This window comes from Aethalodelphis obliquidens, unplaced genomic scaffold (genome assembly GCF_003676395.1).
Source record: "Aethalodelphis obliquidens isolate GAN/ISIS:26980383/991018 unplaced genomic scaffold, ASM367639v1 scaffold82, whole genome shotgun sequence".
Lineage (NCBI taxonomy): Eukaryota > Metazoa > Chordata > Mammalia > Artiodactyla > Delphinidae > Aethalodelphis > Aethalodelphis obliquidens.
The window spans coordinates 7,593,191-7,617,116 of NW_020838026.1; the positions used below are offsets into that span (position 1 = coordinate 7,593,191).

The following is a 23,926-nucleotide window of genomic DNA, read 5'->3' on the forward strand; positions in this document are numbered from 1 at the left end:
CAATAATAAAGAGCCCTTCCATGCAGGCTCCAGCTGTAGTCAACTTAAACCGAGAGAAATTGAGACCTAGTTAGGATATTCAGGTAATTCAAACGATACACTGCTTTTTTTTTTTTTTTTTTTTTTTGATATCCTAGGTTCATTCTTGGAAACCCTTTTATTGCCATGTGAGTAGCTACTAACAGAATAAGGATGCATAGGGAAAGTGAGTTTTGATGAGAGACTGGATTAAGAAGGATTTATCTTGACAGAATGGGAACAATTAGGCTTTATAGTTCTCCCTAATGTTTCAAGAACAGTTTGCTTGCCTTGTAGTCTCCTGGAAGCATTGTCTTCTGGAAAAGGGTGCCATGACTAAGCCCCAGCTCTCAACTGTGCACCCCTACCCCAACTGCTTTCTAAGATAAAAAGATCCTGCTACTTTGGGAACTGGGATTAGCTGCCACAAATGGCCATGGTGCAGATGTTGTTTCTAGCTTTACAATTTCCTTTGGGAAAGAGAGTTCAAATTTACATTTATTGATTGATCTATCTACTTATTTACTTATTTGTTTTAGTTCTTGGTGATTTTGGTTCATCAACAAAGCATGTTATTACAGCAGAAGAAAAAAGTACTGGTTTCATTGGCTGCAAGGTACCAGATAGTAACCCCAAAGCTGAGGTGCGCTATAAAATCCGGGGAAAGTGGCTGAAACATTCCACAGGTGAGACCTCTTACGACAAGCCAATGGCACCCAGAGAACAAATGTGATTAACCAACTACCGTTAAGCTCTGTGTGCTAGGGGCTGTAGACACAAAAACACATAAGATATATTGTGTCTACTATTGGGAGTCAAGTGGAGTAGTTTAGACACATGGTTACAGTATGAAATAGAACATAGTATAGAAGACAGTCCAGAAATGATTACAGCCCCGCACCCCCAAGGCTCACTCCTTCAACTCATTCAGGAATCTACTCAGATATCACTTCCTTTGAGAAGATCGCCCTCATGGCACTATCTGAAATGATGTGCTGTGTTGCTCTGTCCACTTTATTCAGCTTCATTTTCCGTAGCCCTGTGTCATATGCATGACTGTCTGCTGGTTTGTCATCTGTCCCTTTCTCTGCCGCCTTGTTCCTGCATCGGAGCACTGGCAGCATGAGTGCAGGGCTTGCTTTAGCTGCTCGCTCCATTGTTGTATCACTTGTGCACAGGCCATTGTTGGCAGAAAATAGGGTCTCAGTACATATTGTTGAGAAGAAATGAATGAAGACGTGAATGACTACTGGGTGGTCAGTGCTGCAGGCAGGGGTTTGCCCAAAGTGGCAGCTGCGGTCGTTGTATCTTTGTCTAAATATGTTTCTTGTGCTGTGGTGTTCTCAGGGAGTGATCTGTTGCCTTGGGGCTCTGATGGGTTTGATTCTGTTACTGTAGTGCTGTTGACTTTTTTTGTTCTGCTTTGACTTTCCTTTTCCTTCATTTAATGGATTTTCCCCGATTGCTTATTTGCTGCTCATGTCACGTCTACATTTAAAGCATAACTATCAACCTTTGTTAGTCTTAACTTGTGTCCTTCATAAAGAGAGAGGCCTAACTGCATTCCCTTCCTTCCTCAGAGAATTACTTAATCCTTCCATCAGGGAATCTTCAGATTTTGAATGTATCCTTAGAGGACAAGGGATCATATAAATGTGCAGCTTTTAATCCTGTCACACATGAATTAAAAGTTGAACCCATTGGCCAAAAGCTCCTTGTGAGTCGTAAGTATTTGGGGGAATCGTGGTCACTGGGAAGAGTCCTCAGAAGCATTTCTCATAAAAAGTTGGGAAGTGGGAGTTCCTTTTTCTTTCAGATCCTGTTTGTTTATCATGAGAAAGTCTTTACATGCATAAGTGCATTATAGCATAGTACTGTATATGTTTTAAAAATATAATGACTTCTTAGAAGAGAATTTTGGTCAAGATGACAGGATAGAATTCATGTGGAGAACTTTGCCCTTTGCTCAAATAAAAAGAAATTAGTGAGCAAATATCACTTTGTATCAGGGGTAATCAAATTGGTGGCTAACTGTGAATTACAAAAAAATATTTATCTGTTCTCTTTGAGATACGATAAGTTGTAGTAGCACCAAGAGTCAAAGCATAGTTAAGTAACAGTCCACATACTTGTTGAGAAATTCAACATTTCCAAACTGCTAATTCAGGAGTAGCTCTAAAGGATCATGAAGGCTTTTAAATTTAATTCTCAACTGAAAATGATTTAGTTACCAAACAGGACCTCCTAGTGTAAAGAAGAATAAATGGGAAGATGGGGAAGCTCACAGCTTTGCTAAGGAAGAGGGTGGAAGTGAATACATAAGAATAATGATTTTTTATTTTCCCTTCTTTCTCCAGGCCCTTCTTCAGATGATTTTCACATTCTTCACCCCGCCCTTTCACAGGCATTAGCTGTTCTCTCTCGTAGCCCTGTGACCCTGGAGTGTGTGGTAAGTGGGATCCCAGCTTCTCATGTGCACTGGCTGAAGGACGGTCAGGACGCTGTGCCGGGAAGCAAGTGGAGAAGGTTGTATTCGCATCTTGCCACGGACAGCATTGATCCGGCAGACTCCGGCAACTACTCCTGTGTGGTGGGAAACAAGTCTGGAGACACCAAACACGTGACTTACGTGGTGAATGTACTTGGTAAGATGTTACTTGTTAAGTGTTTTTTCAAGTCAGGCTATTTTTCTGGTCTAACTGATGTTTGAGTGGAAGATCTATTTGTGAACCATAAATGGAATAGAGACTACCTTAGAAATAGCTACCCCAGTACCAAAATGAGCTTCATTTCTCTAAAGGACTGCTGAGTTGGGCAGTGTTTCTGGGTGGCACAGAGAGTTTCACCTGGGATGTTCTTGGGAACCTCACCGCCAACCTGGTTACACAATACAGTAAGTCCCCTACATACGAACCTTCAAGTTGCAAACTTTCAAAGATGCAGACGTGCGTTCACATGTCTAATCACGTAAGTTAGTTCACGTGTCTGGTGTACATTGTCACGTGTGTGCATCCTCTACAAGTGGCTGTGCTTTTGGGTACTGCACAGTACTATATAGAGTACAGTAGTACAGTATCTTTATTTCAAGCCCAGGATGTCCTGAAGCAAGTGTAAAAGCAGTGGTGGTGTAGCTGGTCCTATACTATATAGCCGATTGTTAGTAGGGTTCCTAAGCTAACTTTGTTGGACTTATGAGCAAATTGAACTTACGAACGCACTCTCGGAATGGAACTGGTTCATATGTAGGGGACTTATTGACAGAGCTGGTTCTTCCTTCTCGATGACGTGGAGGAAAGAGACTGGAATTGAACAGGATGCAAGATTCTGGGCTGTATCAGTGTGTAGTGTCCAGTAATCGTAACTAAGACAGAGTACTGACTAGAAAATGTCATCTCAAAAAGAAATCATTTCATTTTATTTTCCCTTTTGGAATGCTTTCACTCTAGCTGGCTCATAAAATTTGTGTTATTTTCACCCATATTTCTATATATACTATTTATCTCAAAGCTATTCCTTTCTTCCAGCTACCTGTCTCACTGTCATGTGTAGCAGCAAAAATGTTTTCCTTTATCAAAACAGATTTTCATGAAAACTGGAAAAAAAAAGTTTTCATAGTAAATATAGTTTTTGTAAAGCTTCTACACCTGTTTATGTGCAACAGTGGCCTGACGTAGGTTACACTGGAATTAATACAAGTGTATGGCAAGTGGGCTTTAAAATTTAATGCTAATTAGGACTAGATTAATATGCATAGTCATTTAATTTGGGCATATGTTACAAATGCCGATACATGATGTACTCTGTCCAGGTAATAAGTGACTTGATGCAGAAAGAAAAAGACAAATACCGTATGCTAACACATATATATGGAATTTAAGAAAAAAAAAATGTTATAAAGAACCTAGGGGTAAGACAGGAGTAAAGACACAGACCTACTGGAGAACGGACTTGAGGATATGGGGAGGGGGAAGGGTGAGCTGTGACAGGGCGAGAGAGAGTCATGGACATATATACACTAACAAACGTAAGGTAGATAGCTAGTGGGAAGCAGCCGCATGGCACAGGGATATCCGCTCGGTGCTTTGTGACCGCCTGGAGGGGTGGGATAGGGAGGGTGGGAGGGAGGGAGACGCAAGAGGGAAGAGATATGGGAACATATGTATATGTATAACTGATTCACTTTGTTTTAAAGCAGAAACTAACACACCATTGTAAAGCAATTATACCCCAATAAAGATGTTAAAAAAAGTGACTTGATGGATACGAAAGGAAAATTTTTGCCCAGAATACATGTAACCTCAAAGCAGAATTGAGCATAAAAAGAATTTAACTTCCAAATAAGCATTCTTCTGTTTTGGCTTTTGCGTAGTGTGAAATCCAGGGAAATGATTACTTTATTTCAAACAGATCACCTGGAACAAACGCTCAGAGAAGCCAAAGATTAGAAACTCTGCATGTATGTATGTGTGTGTGCATTTGTTGGGTTGGCGGAGGGTGGTTAAGTGGGAGGAGAGATCTATAAAAAGAGGCTATAATGTTTTAGTAACATATGGTTTATCCTATTGGAGGAAAGTAAATACATTTCTAATTTTTTCTTGATGACCATGGTGGATGGGAGAATGTGAGGAAATAATACAATTCGGTTTCAACTAGTTCTTGAGGAGAGTTTGTATGACTCATGTGATAATTTAAAAAGTACATCTTGAGGGCTAGACTTTAATTTATGTTTATTTTATTTTTTATTAAGTTTTTACTGGAGTATGGTTGATTTACAATGTTGTGTTAGCTTCTGGTGTACAGCAAAGTGAATCAATTATACATACACATGTAATCCACTCTTTTTTAGATTCTATTCCCATATAGGTCATTATATTGAGTAGAGTTCCCTGTGCTCTACAGTAGGTTCTCATTAGTTCTTATTTGTTTTATTTTTAGAACATGCTTCCATTTCTAAAGGACTGCAGGATCAGACAGTGTCTCTGGGTGCCACGGTGCAATTCACATGTGAAGTTCATGGGAACCCAACCCCCAACCGTACCTGGTTTCACAACGCACGGCCCATTCGTCGTTCCCCACGCCATCTAACTGTGGGAAATGGATTGAAAATCAGGGGTGTTACCATGGAAGATTCTGGGCTGTATCAGTGTGTAGCAGATAATGGGATTGGATTTACGCAGTCTACTGGGAGACTGGAAATTGAAAACGGTAGGCTTTTAGGTCATGTAATCATAGGAGATTTTACTTTACAGATGGGGTTTTGTTCTGGTTAAAAATTAAATCATTTTTACAGAAAAGGAAATAATCCTATCACCATAACAGAGCAGTGTTCATTTTCCATGTTCCTTTCTCGTTGCAGGTAGGCATTTCCATGAATAAGCAACCTTATTTAATCACGCTCATTAAAAAAATTTTTTTATAATATTTTTTCAACAGATACCGCATAGTTTTGAAAAGGAATAATTTTGAAAAGCACATGGTAAAAGTCTCACTCATGTTCCCCAGCCAGCCAGATTTCTCTTTAGAACTAACTAGTTTTATCATTTTCTTGAATATCCTTGTATGCATGTATATAATCAATTACATATAACATGTGAGCTTGTGTGCATTTAATAACAATGTCTGGTTTTTTTTTTTGAACCTAAATGGTGGTAGCATTCATATAAATTACCTTGAAGTTTTCCTTAAAAATTTTTCCTTGAATTTTACCTTAAAAATTACCTTGAACTTTTCACTTCACACATATCTTGGACATCTTCTCATATGGTACATTAAAGAGTATTTTCATTTCTTTTTAAAAATGGCTGCTTAGTTTTCCGTTGTATAGTTGTGATGATTTGACTAGTACCTCATTGATGGCTGTTTCTAATCCTTCACTATTACAAGAAGTCTGCAATGGATGTCCTTCTACATAGATTATTTTGCACATGTGTGAATATCTCTAACATAAATTCCTAGAAATGAACTTGCTGAATAAAAGCATGTATGTCTTGGTAATTTTGATAGATATCACTGCTCTCCAAAATAGTTACTAGTTTACACTCCCACTAGCAATGTTTCCACATATCCTCACCAAGGTGTGGTGGTGTCAAAATTTCTGTTTAGTCTTTGCCAATCTGATAGGTTTTTAAAAAAGTACCTTTTGGGCTTCCCTGGTGGTGCAGTGGTTGAGAGTCTGCCCGCCAATGCAGGGGACACGGGTTCATGCCCCGGTCTGGGAAGATCCCACATGCTGCGGAGCGGCTGGGCCCGTGAGCCATAGCCACTGAGCCTGTGCTCCGCAACGGGAGAGGCCACAGCAGTGAGAGGCCCGTGTACTGCCAAAAAAAAAAAAAAAAAAAAAAAAGTACCTTTTGATCTATATATTTTTTATTATTATGAATGAAGTTGGGCATCTCATCATGTGTTTATGGGCCATTTGAATTTGCTTTCCTGTGTATTGCCTGTTCATTGTCTTTTGCCCATTTTAAATTAGGTTGTTGGTCTTTTTTCTTATTTATAGGAGTTCTTTATATATTAGGGAAATTAATCTTTTGTCTGAGAGTTATAAATATTTCAAATTTCAAAGAATCAGGATGATAGAGACCAGTTCTCTGAACTTGGTGCAATTAATTTAGATGTTAATAACAAAAAATAATTTTTAAATGGCATGTATTTGGAAACTTAGAATTATATTTCTCAATAGCTGGGTCAAAAATCATAATGGAAATTTAAAATTCTTTCAATGATAATGAGTGTCAAATTGTGTGGGATATAGGAAAAAGGAACATAGAATTTATAGCCTTAAATGCTTATAAAAGAAAGCTAGTAAAACTGAAAATTAGTGAACTACGTAAAATAAGAGAATAGATTTAAAGAAAACAGAAGAAAGGAGATAATAAAGATATGGGCAGAAATCAATTAAATAGAAAATGAAGATAAAATAGGATCAGTAAAGATAAAGTTTAACTAAGGAGATATTCCAGTAATCAATCAGAAAATTTAAAGTATTATTCATCCTATTTAATGACTAAAGGAGAAAAACAATATGATTATCTCCATAGAAGCAAAAAAACATCTAACATAATTCAGTATCTATGATAGACACTTTTAGGAAAACAGAAATAGAAGGAACTTTCTTAACTTGATAAAGAATATCTAACAAAAACTCACAGGAAGCATTACTTTTAATGGTGAAATGTTTAAGCATTCCCTTTAAGATCTCTTTTAGTTGTCATCATAGTGGAGATTCGCATCAGTACAGAATGACAAGAAAAAGAAATGAAAGATGTAAGGGTAAGAGAGAAAGAAAACGCAGTCGTTATTCATTCACAGCTGCTATGGTTGTCAATATAGAGAATCCTCAATAGTTTGTTGGCAAATTGTTAGAAATAATAAAAGCTTTTAGCAAGGTGGCTGGATAAAGACCAATAAACAAGAATGTTGCCTTTCTATGTACGAGTGTATTAGCCAGGTGTCTCTAGAGAAACAAAACACAAGAGGATCTATAATATACACATAGGAGGAGATTTATTATAGAAACTGGCTCACACAGGTATGGAGGACAAGTCTGCCATCTACATACTGGAGAAGGAGGGAAGCCAATGATGCAATTGAGCTGTGGGAGGAGGAGTGATGGTATAAGTCTCAACCTAAGTCCAAAAGCCAGAGGTCCAGGAGCACTGATGTCCAGTGTCCTAGGGCAGAAGAAAGATGGCTCAGCTCATAGAGAGAATTCGCGCTTCCTCTGCATTTTTGTTCTACTGAGGCCCTCAACGGATTGCATGGTGCCCACCCACATTGAGAGGGCCATCTGCTATACTCGGTTTACCAATTCAGATGCTAATTTCTTCTGGAAACACGCTCACAAACACAGCTAGTTATCTGGGCATCCCTTAGCCCAGTCAAGTTGACACAGAAAATTAACCATTACAATTAGCAACAGACAGAAAAAGTAATTTAAAAGACACTCTAAAAGAAGAAGAACAAGAAAGTGGGGACCTTGCTTTACCAGATATTAGAATATACACAAAAATCTATAGTAATTAAGACAGTGTTGTATTATTGGTGCAGGAACAGACAAATAAGACTCTTGGAACAAGACAGAGACCACCAACAAGGATTTGCACTAAGGATTTGACTTAGGTGGCATTGCAGATCACCAAGGGGAGGATATCCATTTCAAGAGTTGATGTAGGATAATTGGTTATCAAAATGGAGAAGAAATTAAATCTCTAACTCACATTGTACACAAAGACACATTTCCAGTGGATTAAAGACCTATATATGAAAGGCAAAATGGCAAAGTTTTTGAAGAAAATATAGAAGAATATCTATATGATCTGGGTAAAACTTTTCAACAAGGCATTTTAGGCTAATTTTTAAGAAAAGATTGGTATGACTACATTAAAATTAAAGCATCCTTATTTTTTAAAGATACCATTAAAAATGAAAAGCAAAGCAATAAACTGAGAGAAGATACTAGTAACATATGTAACTAGCAAAAGAGCAGTACCTAGTACTTACAAAGAATTCAGAACCATTACAAAAAGGATAAAGGATCCGACAGAAAAATGGACAAAATGCACTTGACAGAGGAGGAAAAATGAGTGGCAGATAAATATGTGAAAAGATAGTCAACCTCATTAGTACTGAGGGAAATGCAGGTTACGACCCATGAAAGCATTTTATAGTTCTTAGATTAGTAAAATTTCAGAAATCTGATCATTGTTGATAGACTTCGTCAAACACAGGAAGTAGGACTGGAAAAGGAGAAAGATGTGCTGGAGAAAATGTCATTTGTAATCGATATTCCATTGTGAGATCACTTAAGAATACCGCCCCCCCCCCCAAAAAAATACCTGAGACCAGAAGGAAAGAGTCGGTGCCACTTGTTTAGAAACAAAAATTTGTTCGTGTATTTGGTCAGAAATATGTTTGTCAACCGTAATTCAGAACAGGTTTTTCTCCCAGGATTTTTGGGATCAGATTTTTGCGCCCTGGAATTGACTGTCTTTTTGAAGGACTATTATTTAGTTTTATACTTCTTTACACCTTTTTCATGTTAAAGTCTGAGGTTTTGGCCTCACGTGTTCTGGATTTACAGTGGTCAGATGCGCTGAGGATGCAAACTGGAAAACTCTCTGTGGATTCCTTTATATACATTCCTTTCTTTCTGAAGCACAGGCAACCTATGTGGGAAATGTCTAGGAGCCCACACGATGAAAAATTCTACTTTTGATTGACTGCTTTACTTGGTGAAAGTCGAGAAGCAAACTAACAAGGAAGGAGATATCTTTGTTCTAATCATGACTATGATCATTACTACTTGCTAACAACATTGCAAGCACTGTTACTTCAGTGAATGCACATGTTCACCACACTGTTCTGCATGTAAAACACTGTTTAGAAACACACATATAAAAGATGTTTCTAAGACAGCTACTTGCGCACGACACAACATTTACGTAATAGGATGAAATTATTTTGCATTGTAGATACTGTAATGTTCTTAATTTATGTGAATTACTTTTTTTTAACAGACAGTGGACTCAAGCCTGTTATAATTACGGCACCAGCAAGTGCAGAGGTGGCCTCTGGAGGCTCCGTGACTTTCTCCTGCAATGCCACCGGGGTGCCAGTTCCAGCCATTCGTTGGTACGACAGGCATGGACTGATAACCAGCCATTTGTCTCAAGTTCTTAGATCTAAATCCCGGAAACCACACTTATCAAGACCTGGGGGTTCTGACCTGGAGCCTGTGTACTTCATCATGTCCCAGGCTGGCTCAAGCTCTCTGTATATTCAGGCTGTTACTCGGGAACACGCTGGGAAGTATACCTGCGAAGCTGCAAACGCACACGGCACCACACAGTCGGAAGCCGTCCTCGCTGTTGGTGAGTTGCCATTAGTATCTTTTCCCAGGTGAATGGTTTCCTTTGACAGTAGGGGATAAAGTGATTGGAAGTAGATTTCAATGAGTCTAGCAACCTCTAAATATATATGTATTTACCAACAACAGTGAAATGTAGAATTGCATTTTTTGGTATTTGGCCTTATGCGAACCAGATGAACTTTGGTCTCCACTTCTGGTGAGTTTGTTAAGCTTGTAGTTGTTCTATAGGACACTTTCATTTGGGAGCAAGCCCAAGGTATGACTTTGGGGCATTAATACTTTTGGTTTTCTAAGCTGAAAATATCGTTGCAAATATTTTCAGGTGGGCCCTTAGTAAGGATAGTATCCAGTCTAAAGAGTTGGCTTTTATTGGGAATGTTGAGTCCTGTGTACTGTCAAACAACACCCATCTGTACATTTGCCTCAACCGTATTCAAAGTTATTGTTCTAATAGGGTGTATAATATAATATTCTTTTTTTTTTTTTTTTTTTTTTTTTTTAGGCTCGCGGCTCTCTGTTGTTTCTTCTCCCGTTGTGGAGCACAGGCTCCGGATGCGCAGGCCCAGCGGCCATGGCTCACGGGCCCAGCCGTTCTGCGGCATGTGGGATCTTCCTGGACCGGGGCACGAACCCGTGTCCCCTGCATCAGCAGGCGGACTCTCAACCACTGTGCCACCAGGGAAGCCCTAATATTCTTTATATTTTACTGATTTTGGGTGATGATGACTTAATTTGGAGTACTGGTATATAGAATATCAGTATTATTCAAATTAATTCAAATTTGACTTAATCCACATCCAAATCTTATATCAGGGGGCATTGGTGAGGGTGCCCTACTCATAGGGCTGGTGTGAGGATTCAAGGAGTCTGTACCTGTAAAGTGCTTAGAATGATGTCTGGAAGTAGAATGCCTTCAATAAATACTACGTATTAAGTTACAATTATTACTATCTAATTATTATTAAATTATAATTATCCCTTCTGGTAGTGTTTAGGGAAGAAGAAATAGTTACTGATACTAGTAGACCTTAATAATCCTTAAATAAAGAAGGTAGTTAAGTGTTGCATAAATTTATACACGCATATGGATGTGTATATGTATGTGTATGTGTGTGTTTATATATCTGTTCTGCTAAGCAAAAATAGGAGTGGCTCTGCTCAATGTTGTTAGCTGTAAGACAGCTGTCATGCAGGCACTGCTTGGGTATCATTTGGCTGAAATGATTTTCTTTTAAATTTTTTATTTTTTAAAATTTATTTATTTATTTGGCTGTGTCGGGTCTTAGTTGCGGCCTGCGGGATCTTTCGTTGTGGCATGCGGGCTCTTCTTTGCCGCACGTAGGCTGCTCTCTATTTGTGGCGTGCAGGCTCCAGAATGCGTGGGCTCAGCAGGTGTGGCGCGCGGGCTCAGCAGGTGTGGCGCGCGGGCTCAGGTGCCCCGCGCCATGTGGGATCTTAGTTCCCCAAACAGGGATCGAACCTGCGGCGTCCCCTGCATTGGAGGGCAGATTCTTAACCACTGGACCCCCCTGAAGTGATTATTTTATGTAAATAAAGGGTAAAGGGAGCCATAGACATCACAGTCATAGCTGATAGAACTAGGTAAGTATCTAGTTGTCTAACTGCCTCACTTTATTTATTTATTTTTTTAAATTTTATTTATTTATTATTTATTTATGTGGCTGTGTTGGGTCTTCGTTTCTGTGCGAGGGCTTTCTCTAGTTGTGGCAAGCGGGGACCACTCTTCATTGCGGTGCGCGGCCTTTCACCGTCGCAGCCTCTCTTGTTGCGGGGCACAGGCTCCAGACGCGCAGGCTCAGTAGTTGTGGCTCACGGGCTTAGTTGCTCCGTGGCATGTGGGATCTTCCCCTTCCCAGGGCTCGAACCCATGTCCCCTGCATTGGCAGACAGATTCTCAAACACTGCGCCACCAGGGAAGGCCCTCACTTTAAATATGAGAAATCTGAAGACCTTAGAAGATACATAACTTGTTTAGATTCGATCTTTCTAGATCTTTAAGATCCCCCTACTCCCAGGATTTTATGTCTTGATAAATACCATTTTTTATGTATAGTAACCCCATGAGCTACATCCTACCTGAGTGGTCCTTCGTTGCTTCTTTTACGTGCTCTATAGTAATTACTGAAGTCTAGCTGAGTCTATTAAAGCTCAGAACAGCACATAACAACCCACTTCTTCCCATGGGAATCTGAGCTTATTATTAAATTCTAGCATGCTGGCAGCCTTTACTTTATTTGTTATGAAGGGGGGGGGGTAAGCAAGATGACTCTCTCCCCCACCTTTTTTTCTTTCCAGAGACCTTGGGTTTTTGAGGTCCTGGATGTACAAATATTTGTAGAGTGAGTTGTAACTTTTCAAAACTATAATGGGAGTTGGCCTGGGGTCCTAAATAGTTTAGGGTGGGGTTGCTGGTTTGAGTGGTCACAGTGGGAACAACTTTGGCAGATCTGGTTCCGTTCCCTGTTGAACTGGTTTCAACTCAGAGTCATTAATTCATAGACATTACCATAGTTATAGTACTTAGAAAGCCAGAGTTTTATCAATCTGTTTTCCAATTCAAAAAACATTCTACCTTAAAAAATGCTAGATGTCTCTCCTGACCATTTCACAGAGTTATTTTGAAGATAACTTGAGATCATGTATGTGAAAAACCTTTGGAAAGTACTGTGAAGGCCTTATGAATTGTATCTAGTATCTGTGAGTGCTCAAATTCTGTTATCCGGAATGGTAGAAGAAAATTAATTGAATCCCCTTTTTGATAAAAGTTATGGAAGTCTCATTGCAGCCTGAACACAAGTGGAATTTTGATACTTCTGCAGTAGACACAGGCTGTAGCATAACATTTTTTCTCACGCCTCTGTATAAACTGAGGCGTGTGGTATTCAAACGCTCCTACAGCCAAATACCACTTCCCGGTGGTGACCTGCCCAGAGGATCCATGAAACACTAATGATAAAAAGGTCCTTGTCCACTGCCCTAAGCCACAGCTAATTGCCTCTACTTGCTAGAGTCCATCTCTTCATTAACAGGCTCTCCACCACACCCTTCACATCCAGCCCACATTCTGACTCACTAGATAAACACGACTGTTCCAGGAGCAGTATTTGGAAGCTGTGTCAGTGACCTTAATTAGTTTTCTTCTCTATTATTTTCCCACTAGCTTCTTGTTTTCTTTGACGGAGGACGCTTCTGGGACACCTTTTCTCTCTTTTAAACAAACAGAGAACCAGAGAACCGACCTGCCACTGTTAGTCCTGTTTTTTGATCGGTTCTCTGTGAAACTGCAGTAGCTCTCCTAATACACTCCCACCTTTCACCAGGAATCCGACTTCATTGTGGAAAAGAAACTCTGCCGTTGTTTCCTCAGCTCCCTTCCTCCACAAAAGTAGGAGACTTTTCATTGCCAGTATTAATAGTGCTTTAGAGGAACTAGGCTGTCAACCCTCGGGTTTTATTGTGCTGGAAGTTTGTTTTCATAAATTGCTCTCTCCTCACCATACGTGCTCACCCACGTCCCCTCCCTCTCCCTCTCTCCCCCCTGCCCCTCTCCCTCCCCCCCATCACCCCTCTCCACGGCTAGCTTGGGCATCTATCTGTATGTGGCAGCACTATAGTAGGTGTGCCAGGCCTTCTTAAAGCTTAAGCCTGGAAGAGCGCAGCCTCTCTTGGGCCTGGCGTCGGTTACAACGAGTCACAGGGCAGCTGGGATTCAGCGTGGGAGGGGACTGCTCAAGGGTGTGAATATTGAGGTATCTTTGGAGACTAGCTACCCAGTAGGTAATAGCCTGACTCTTGACCTTTTCTTTACTATTTATTTTACTTTTTTCCCAAGGGAATGCATTACTCATTGTGTTTCGTTTACCAACTAGAGTTAAAGTTGTTCTCCAACTTAAAATCTTCTGAGGTTACACTAGCAAATTGCTGTTGTAAAAGAGGGAATGCTGGTGTCGAGCAAGGAAGAATGGCGTCCTTTCAGCTACTAAACTCCTGCATCGTAGAACTGATTTTTCAGACAATTAATTTGCTCCTTCATGCATAAGAGATGGCTACTGGAGATTAGATGTTTCCATGAATCATAAATTGAAATGTTACCTACTTTAACTTCTAGGGCTCAAACCATGCTGACAGTGTGTTAGATCACTGTATGAGAGACCCTGAAATAATGAATTTCTTCTATCTCCTCTTTTTCTTTCTCCCTTTCTCTGCAGTTCCTTTTGAAACAAATACAAAAGCAGAAATAGTCACACCTTCTGATCCCACTCAGAATGACAAAAGTGATGGTTCAGAAACTGGACTATTGAGCTCATTTCCATTGAAGGAACATTCCAGTGCTACAGAATCATCATCAGAGAAAAATGCTAGTGGTACCTCTGTCCCCGATGCCCCCATCATTCTGAGCCCCCCACAGACGCACACACCAGATACGTACAACCTGGTCTGGAGGGCGGGGAAGGATGGCGGGCTGCCCATCAATGCCTATTTTGTGAAGTATCGAAAGGTAATGTCTTCTCATTTATCATCTTTCCCTTCCCACACCTTCACATCCTGTGTATAACACATGCTTATTATCTTTCACATTTGTGGAGTGGCAGGAAACAGGAGTGTCCCAGAATGATGAGTTTGGGAGAGAAATGCCAGCAATCATGTTGGATTTACCAGTCTTATAAAAGCAGTAAGAATGAAGTACAAATAATTTCCCCTCAAATTGGGATTCTAAGAACCCAGTAGCTTCTAGACATTTTTAATCAAATATTTTAATCCCTTGGGTATAAAATTCTATAAACCAATTTTTAGAAAGTAATTCCTTCCCTCTCTGAGATGGCAGAATGCAGTTTATTTAGTAAAAAAGCAGTTTCTTATTAGAAACAACTGTTTGAACAAAGTTGTCCCTTATAATCTCTGACAAATGTTTTCATTTCAAGTTCTCTTCTTAATTGTATTAAAACCTTACATTGTTTGGTCATTTATTATGATGAACCTTGATTGTCTCAGTTGATTTTTCAGATGATGTTTTTCATCCACAGTCTTCTATTAAAGCAAAATGAAAAAAAATCTCCCCTCTTTGTTTAATGAGACTGTAAATGAAATGGGAGGAGATGCACTCATATTTAAAATAATTTTCTATGTTCAAGACATTTTGGTATCCATCATTTAACAGTAATATTTTTTCTTTAGGTATTTTTTTATTGAAGTATCGTTGATTTACAATGTTGTGTTAATTACTGCTGTACAGCAAAGTGATTCAGTTATACCTATAGATACATCCTTTTTTTCATATTCTTTTCCATTATGGCTTATCACAGGATATTGGATATAGTTCCCTGTGCTATGCAGTAGGACCTTGTTGTTTATCCATCCTGTATATAAAAGCTTACATCTGCTAACCCCAGCCTCCCACTCCATCCCTCCCCTTATAGTAATATTTTTAATATCTGGAAAAATTAACATGGTGATATTTGAGAGTTTATTCACCGTTTGTAACCTGATGGTTCTAGATGCGGATAGTTTCACTTGTATTCTTATCCACGTGAAACTTCCCATGTAATGTTGGCTCTTGGTTCCATTAATCAAGACCCAACGGATTGGATCTCTTTCTGTTTCCTCGAGCTCACATTGAACAGTGTCAAGACATGAAGCAAGACTGTTGGAAATATATAATGAATAATTATATAATTTATACACATATAGACATACATAATATATATTTTGATTTATCATATATCATGCATAATATATACTATCATTAATACATGTTATTGTATACTTATTTAATTCTCCCATTAGCCCAGTAAGAAAGGAGCATTGTTTCCATTATAAGAAAAGGAAACAAACTGGGTGATCAAATAACTTGCTTGAGGCCGTAAGTTAGTGGCAGCTAATGGAGCAGGAATCTTTTCACAGTGAGAATCCCTAAGTTCTTGCTATAGGGCTCCTTCTATTTCTTAATGTGGAGAGGTGTTACATCTCTTTCACTTTTGATAGTGTATTACTTCCCAAAATTCATCTGGAATTGAATGATTTCTAGTTTTTATCCAGTTGGAATGGAAGATTCTTCTGCCCTGTATCTCGTTTTTTTAAAAAAATGCCTTATTTTCCCTTGAGCAGCTGGAAGGTGGTGTTGGCGTGGTGGGAAGATGGCACACAGTTCGAGTCCCAGGAAGTGAAAATGAGCTCCATTTAACGGAACTGGAGCCGTCGAGTCTCTACGAAGTTTTGATGGTGGCAAGGAGTGCAGCAGGTGAAGGACAGCCTGCCATGCTCACCTTCCGAACCAGCAAAGGTGAATATAATCTTCCTTAAGTGGAAGGAGTTGGCTGTCTTGATGTCACTTTAATAATAAGTGTCTTTTGGGGTAGTAGAGATTCTTGTTTATAGAGCTACTAAATAAACCTTTTATAGTAACTTTCGAAGCCACGTTTGGATGGTTGTATTCTTCTATTCCATCCAGTATTTCACAGATATTTTTGAGGGCTTGTTATAGGTAAGACAGTAGGGTAGGTGATGCAGGGAAAATGAAGATGATCAAGACAAGATCCATCCTAATGGAGCTTCTGCTTTGTTAAGAAAGGTAACATATATGCATAAATACCAACTCAAGGCAAAATTTCAGTTCAGCTAATGTTTACTGAATGGCTTCTCTGTGCCAGGCAATAAACAAAATAGACAATACTCCTTTGCCCTCATGGAGCTTCCATTCTAGTTGGGAGAGATACGTGATAAGAACATTAGTAGGTGGTGAGTGTTAACAAGAGAAATAAATTAAGGGATGGGTATAGTATAGGAAGTGTATGAGATAGCAGTTGTCACAATTTGAGCAGGTGGCCAGAGAACTCCTCAATGAGTAGTTGAGAGCAGAGCAGAACTTAAAGGAGGTGCGTGAAAACCATGTGGGTATCTAGGGCAAGAACATCCCAGTAGAGAGGATAGCATGTGCAAAGGCCCTGGGGTGGGTGTACTTGGTGTGCCCTAGGAACACTGAGGGGCCGTAGTGATGGGAGTAAAGTACGTGGGGAGGGGAGAACGCTCAGGGAATTGACAGAGTGGCCAAAGCACTAAGTACGTTGTCCACCCTGCAAGGACACTGACTTTGAACCTGAGTGAGCCAGAAGCTTTGGAGGGTTTTGAGCAGAGTTGTGACACAATCTGTTGTGTGTTTCAATGGGACATACTGGCTGTAGGGTAAGGATAGACTGGAGGAGGGCAAGGGAATAGGGAGAGAAACCAGATCTGACAAGGACTGGGAAAGACTTACAGAGAAGGTGCCAGAGGATAGTCTTTCTGTGGGGTAGCTTGTGAGGGTAGCTTGATTGAAAAGATGCCATTGCAGGTTGGCCATAAATGAACAAAAAGACTTCAGTGAGCAGAGATGGGAACTGGAGAGAGGAGTATTCTTAGGGTGGCACAGTATTAAAAAGGAGTTCTGATGATTGAGAAGAAATTGTCTATTGGCTTTTGAAAAAGATCCTTTTGGACTTCCCTGCTGGTGCAGTGGTTAAGAATCCACCTGCCAATGCAGGAGACACAGGTTCAAGCCCTGGTCCGGGAAGATCCCACATGCCGCGGAGCAACTAAGCCTGTGTGCCACAACTGCTGAGCTCGTGTGCCACAACTACTGAAGCCCGCGCACCTAGAGCCTGTGCTGCACAACAAGAGAAGCCACTACACACCGCAACAAAGAGTAGCCCCCGCTCGCCGCAACTAGAGAAAGCCCGCGCCCAGCAACAAAGACCCAGTGGAGCCAAAAAAAAATTAATTAATTAATTAAAACGAAAAAAAAGAAAAAGAAAAAGACCCTTTCATCTAATTAGTGAGTCTGGCCTGAAAAATAATGAGTATTTCTTATTTGAAATGTATTTTGAGTTAACTTCCGTAATTAGTCCTTAGTTGTTTATAAAGTCTGACCTACAAATACTGAATAGTAAGCAGGTATTTCAGTTTTAAAACAATCACCCAATTTCACTTTTTGCCTCTTGAAATTTTAAAACTTAACATGACAGCTTTCTCATGAAGAAGCTTAACAGAAGCTCTTAAATAATGAATTTATGTGTCAGAAGTAAGAAATATGTACAGTAAAAAGAAAAATGAGTGAATAGTTTGAAAACCTTCACTCTAGTCATTTGGCTTTTTCGCTTGTGTCATTTTCTCTATGTGTAAATTAAAGCTAGCCTGGTGAAGAAAGACACATTTTAGTCATAGGTACTACAAAAAGCCAAAGTAATTTTTAAAGTTAATTCCTCATATTAGCTAAGTAATTACAATGTAGGTTTTAATTTTAGACACTGTAACGATAAGTTTATATATTTATATCTATATGCCAGGTGAGTTTCATAGTATCTTTTCTTACTTATACATAGATGCTTATATTATATTGTATTATTATTATATCTTTCTAGAGAAAACAACATCATCCAAAAACACTCAGGTCTCCTCTCCACCTGTCGGCATCCCTAAGCGCCCTGTTGTTTCAGAGGCTGCAGACAACTTTGGAGTGATACTCACAGATCCTTCCAGGCACAGTGGAGGTAAAGAGAAGACCCTTCATTTATTCATTTTGCTTGTTTTCAGATGTAACTGACCTGTTTCAGATTATTTGGGGGTGGAGTGGCACAGGGTGTTCGTTTACTATTCAGATTATATACTACCATACAGCTCTTTTAAGTTCTATTTCAACCATTTTTTAAATGTCCTATATTCAGATCTTGGTAACCCAGTACAATGGTTTGTATTTAAACTCAAATTCAAAATGTTATGGTACTAAGTTTTTATAACTCACAAAAGGAAGTTTTCTGTCTCCTCTTGGCAAGGAAACCAAATTTACATTTGAACTCTGAACATCTGACTTTTTAAAAAAAAATGATTTGTCAAAATGTATGATGGTACCTAGAGTAAGATTTAGTTTTTTTAATTGAATGGACTACATGGCATACTCAGCATTATTGTTATATCTTACGGTTTTTAGATGCCATAGCAGTAGAATTTTCAAAAGACTTCTTTTTAGTACTTAATCACACATGAATTCTACTGTTACAACATAATGTGCTTTTCGTGATCTAGGGAAGGCTTAACATTTTATTGCTGAGCTCTAAGAATTTTCAAGCTTCTCTTCCCTATTTTTATAGTCTTCCATGCATTGGTTTCAGACAAAAGCAAGCCACAACATTTGAACACCCCTCTGGAGCACCTCTGCATCTTCAATATCATGAGCTGCTTTTTCTTGAGTCCTTTTACTTCTGAGGAACCTTTCCGCTTCCTTAAGCAGATATAGGAGTGTCAACTTCATAGGTATAAAACTGACATCGGAAGAACAAAAACCTTATGACTTAACACATTGTACTAAATGCTGGAGCAGCAGAAATAAAATAAGTCTTGCCCTTGGAGAAGTTTACAGTATAGTGGATGTTACAGACAATTAAACCAATACCAATATAGTAGGGAAGACAGACAAATTAATCCACAACAGTGATTTTGATTCCACCCTTGTTGTTGTGAGGTCAAAAGAGAAATATCTAAATCACTCACTTGCTAGGAAGGAGGCCCAGTGGTGACGAGAGGCGTCCTGAACTAAGCCTCAAAGATAAGAATGTTACCGCTGGATGAAGAAATAGGAGAAGGAGTTCTAGGCAGAGACCCCTCCTTGTGCAGACACAGATGAATGACATGTTCTATTTCATTTAGAGATTCAGAGATTTTATTGAGCGTGACTGGTTGCTGTGTGAAGTGATGCTACAGTGGGGAGGTGGGTGGGTGCCGTATATGATGTACTTAAAAATTTAGTCTTTCCCCAGAAGCTATAAAGAAGCCTGAAGGATTTTAGAGACGGGACAGGAGGAGTGGCAACAGGTGAGGCTTAGAAATAAAGATAGTGGAGTGTGAGTGGAGAAGGAGGACACGGGTGAGAGATAAAGGGAGTTGAATCTACACTGAATGAGAGGAAGAAATATGGTGCCTTGGGCTTGGGCAACGTGGACCATTTACGAAGATAGGTAATAAGAATCTTTAGGTGAAGATGGTGGATTCTGTTCTGGAAATCATGAGTTTGGAGTTATCCAAGCAGAGATAACCATAAAGAAGTGATTTATTTAATCTTCACAACCTCCCTGTGAGGAAGGTAGCATAGCTATTTTACAAATGAGGACACTGAGACTCTCAAGGAGGTTATGCAGCTTGCCTAAGGTCATCCAGAAAGATCACCGTCACGCACCATCCAGAAAGTGGTGGAACTGCTGTTCACAGTCAGATATTTGAACGCCAAGAGCAGTATTCTTTCTTCTGTCTCCTAACAGTCACACACTATTTCTTTTAGGTATTGATGATATTCTCCTCCGTAGAGATCTTCCCCTAATAACTTTCTTTTTCTATTTGGTCTGTGGTATTCTTTGATGAGTTTTAACCTCACGTGAATCAACGTAGGAAGTTGTTTGGTTATCTGGTATTAAAAAAAAAAAGAGATTCACTAACACTTCTATTCATTCTGTTTCCATTGCTTTCTAACTTGAAAGGAATACAGTAAGTATCATGCCAAGTTGCCTGCTTTGAATATCTTCCTCTTTTTATCCATTAAGCAGTTTATTTTTAAAATGCCACAGTTTTCTCCATGCAGGTACCATATGCAACATTATTTTGTGCTTGTGTATTGGTAGTCAGATTGAAGAGGTGTTGAGACAGAGGGTTGTTGCTCGAGGCCAGGCCGAGGCTGGACAGAGACCGGGCTCCCGGAGTAATTCACCAGAGTGATGTAACCACGGCCCAGAGTTGGTCCTCCTTGTTTTAGCTCTAGAAACTTGATTGTTAGCATGCCAAAGGAGAGTTGGTCTCTTGAGAACCAGCTCACGCTTACAAAATTCACAGGTGATTAATGTAAACTGAAATGGGCAGTTTAATGTCACTGTCATACAGACCAGATTGTTTCTATCTGCATCCTTTCCTTTGGGAACCAAATGGGAAGCCCCTTATAACCACAAGATTGCTTGGTCAGCAAGAAGTGTTAGGTACACGGTTTAAATGACTGATGAACTCACTGCTGAGGTTTCCACCTGCCACAGAATTGAAACCTTCCCATTTGGGGACTAGGACATACCCTCCCCTCGGCAGTGCTAACCGAAAACCGCCAGACATTAGCTCTCTGACCCACTTTTTCTACAAGGTCATGTGCGTGATCACGTGGATTACCAGTTTCCTGATAGCACTTGTCTGTTTACTTAACTGTGCATCCTGCCTTCCTGCTTTCTCTCCTCCCATTTTTATTAGTATTGATATTATTGGTTAAGCTTTATCCCTATTTACTGCTTGCAGTCTGTTTGTTGGAGTAGCATTCCTACAAAAGTAATGGCTACATTACTGATTATGGATAGGCTACCATAGTAATAGCTAATATAATAATATAATCTGTGGACCGTTTGCTGAATATGTTGTCTGTAGCTTGAATGGGTAAAGAAAAACATTTAAGTAACACATCATTTTGAAAATTTACTGTAAATTTTAACCACAGTCAGACTTGAAGCACCAGGTAATAATGACGTCTTCACTGTTTTAGCCAGGAATCATAGCATGGTCATAATGATCATACTCATTAACTTTCAGTGTTTCAGAGCTAATTATCAAATTTATGAATTTTGGGGCTTCCCTGGTGGTGCAGTGGGAGAGGCCCACGTGCCGCAAAAAAAAAAAAAAAATTAATAAATTATTTCACTCTTCCTTCCTTCTGTGCTGTACTTGGAGATTTCATTGCCCATTAGCTTTTAACAGAGGACTGGAGGGTAGTCATAATACTGTTAACTCTGGAAAGAAGTTTGCTGAAGAGCCGTTAAGACAATGATGTTTGGGATTTATCCCTTGCAGTCCATTTGAGTCATTCTTGTCTCTGCTGCCGCGGGTTATTGAAATGAATGTTTCCATTTCCAGTCCCAGAGGCACCTGATCGGCCCACTATCTCCACTGCATCAGAGACGTCCGTCTATGTCACTTGGATTCCTCGGGCAAATGGGGGGTCTCCAATCACTGCCTTCAAGGTCGAATATAAACGGATGCGGACTAGCGATTGGCTGGTGGCAGCTGAAGACATTCCTCCTTCCAAACTCTCTGTGGAAGTGCGTAGTTTAGAGCCAGGTAGTGATATGCAAACATTTTCTTTTAAACTATCAGTGCTGACTTTAGATGCAAATTCTTAATAATCTCATATTCTTCTAATTGTTAAAGTAGTATGAGCTTATTGTATAAAAATTTGAAAATAAAATATAAAAAGAGAATAGTCACCTGAAACCCACCCATCCAGAGATAACCATTGTTTATATTTTCTTGTATTTCTTTCTAGTCTTTTTTCCTTTCTAATACAAACCAGGATCGTGCCATAAATATTATCTTGTGACCCCTTTCCTCTATATTATATCATATGCATTTTCCAATATCATTAACAATTCTTCAGAAACTCAATTTTTAATAACTGTATCTACCAAGTAAGTACACCATGATTTTCTTAACCATTCATCATTTCTGGGCTTTAGATTATTTCTAACTGCGGATAAATAGAAACAGTGTTGTGGTGACATCTTTGTGTGTGTGTGTGTGTGTGTGTGTGTGTGTGTGTGTGTCTGTTTTGCTGTGAATGAATATTTTAAGAGAAAAATTGCTTATTTCACTAAAATCGATCTGATGATGCATCTGAGCATGGTTAGACCCATTGCTTTATTTGAAGCAATGAAGACGAGACAACACTAACACCTCTTTGTTCTGTAAGTTTTGTTTCAGCAGCAGGGGATTCCCCCAGCCTCCCCAGTGTATGAAAGAAATTAAACTGTAAAAGAGAAAAGCAGTAATCACAAGTCAACTTTCTTTACTTTTATTTGTTTGGGTTTCATGACCATTTTTGTTGATGGACTTTTAAATGTACTTTAGTAGCAAATACCTGTGTTTGTCTAAACAGGCAACATGAGGAGCCCAGGAACATGTAGGTACAGTTGGGAGAAGATGGCAGTTTTAAATATGGGCAAAGCTAAGGAACATTTTACAGACAGAAAAGACTGTCTTCAGATGCCCAGGGGTTATTTTTGAGCTTTTAGGCAACTTGCTTTAGGAGTCTAATTTATTCTTTAGATTCAGATTTTCAGAAACTCACAATCCTTAGAGGTTTTTTTAAGTTCTTAATATCTAATCCAAACAGATACCTTCTGTTGTAGCTTAAATCTGCTCCCCTTATCCTATTATTAGCGGGAGCAGAGTGACATCTGCTATCACCCACACAGTGCCTCTTCACAAACGTATTCACCGTATTAAACTTCGCTTCAGTTGTTTCTTTCAAAGGGAAAAGAACCTAGTTTTGAGCACAGATACACCAGCTAGTCCTGTATTTGATGGGTATGACTTTAGAACAGGATGTTGAAAGAGTAACGTGCTCTTTCCCATTTTCTCCCTGCCCCGTTCCATGACGGACATCATCCGTCTCTCCCAGTGACTCCCAATAAGGTCTTGTAATCTTGAACACGCTCAGTGAACACATGCAATACCAGTGAATAGGAGTTGGCAACTGTGTTGAAATCTATTCACCATCTAGGCTTTCGAGGATGTTGTTGTCATTGTAGAGAGATACTTAAGCACAATTGTCGCATTTTGAATATTGTCCTTTCAGATGTCTTATTATAGCTTTTAAAAAATTATGGTTTTCTTCCCCCCCCACAAAAGGTTCAACATACAAATTTAGGGTCATTGCTGTCAACCATTATGGTGAGAGTTTTCGGAGTTCGGCCTCTCGTCCTTATCAGGTGGCTGGGTTCCCCAATCGTTTTTCTAACCGTCCAATAACTGGACCTCACATCGCATACACAGAAGCTGTCAGTGATACTCAGATCATGCTCAAGTGGACGGTAAGTAAAACATCTTCTCTAATGAGAAGAGTTTCTGATTTGGCCATGTTAATTTAATATCTTGTGACACAATACTATGAACGGCAAATTTTTGAACTTTCAAGTAAGGGGAAATTGAAGGGCACAGATATTTGTGTAAGAGCACATGTTATAAGAGGGG

The 23,926-nt window shown here is 39.5% G+C and overlaps 1 protein-coding gene across 1 annotated transcript in view; it reads left to right on the forward strand.

Annotated features, from left to right (window-relative positions):
• Positions 1-23,926, forward strand: part of CDON (cell adhesion associated, oncogene regulated) — a 60,531-nt gene that overhangs the window by 3,102 nt on the left and 33,503 nt on the right. Inside the window, exons 3-12 of the mRNA XM_027092917.1 lie at positions 558-704; positions 1,599-1,742; positions 2,376-2,663; positions 4,954-5,223; positions 9,537-9,890; positions 14,119-14,408; positions 16,016-16,190; positions 18,304-18,432; positions 21,812-22,015; positions 23,585-23,766. Of these exons, the coding sequence (XP_026948718.1) occupies positions 558-704; positions 1,599-1,742; positions 2,376-2,663; positions 4,954-5,223; positions 9,537-9,890; positions 14,119-14,408; positions 16,016-16,190; positions 18,304-18,432; positions 21,812-22,015; positions 23,585-23,766 (2,183 nt within the window). The remainder of the gene's footprint in view (positions 1-557; positions 705-1,598; positions 1,743-2,375; positions 2,664-4,953; positions 5,224-9,536; positions 9,891-14,118; positions 14,409-16,015; positions 16,191-18,303; positions 18,433-21,811; positions 22,016-23,584; positions 23,767-23,926) is intronic.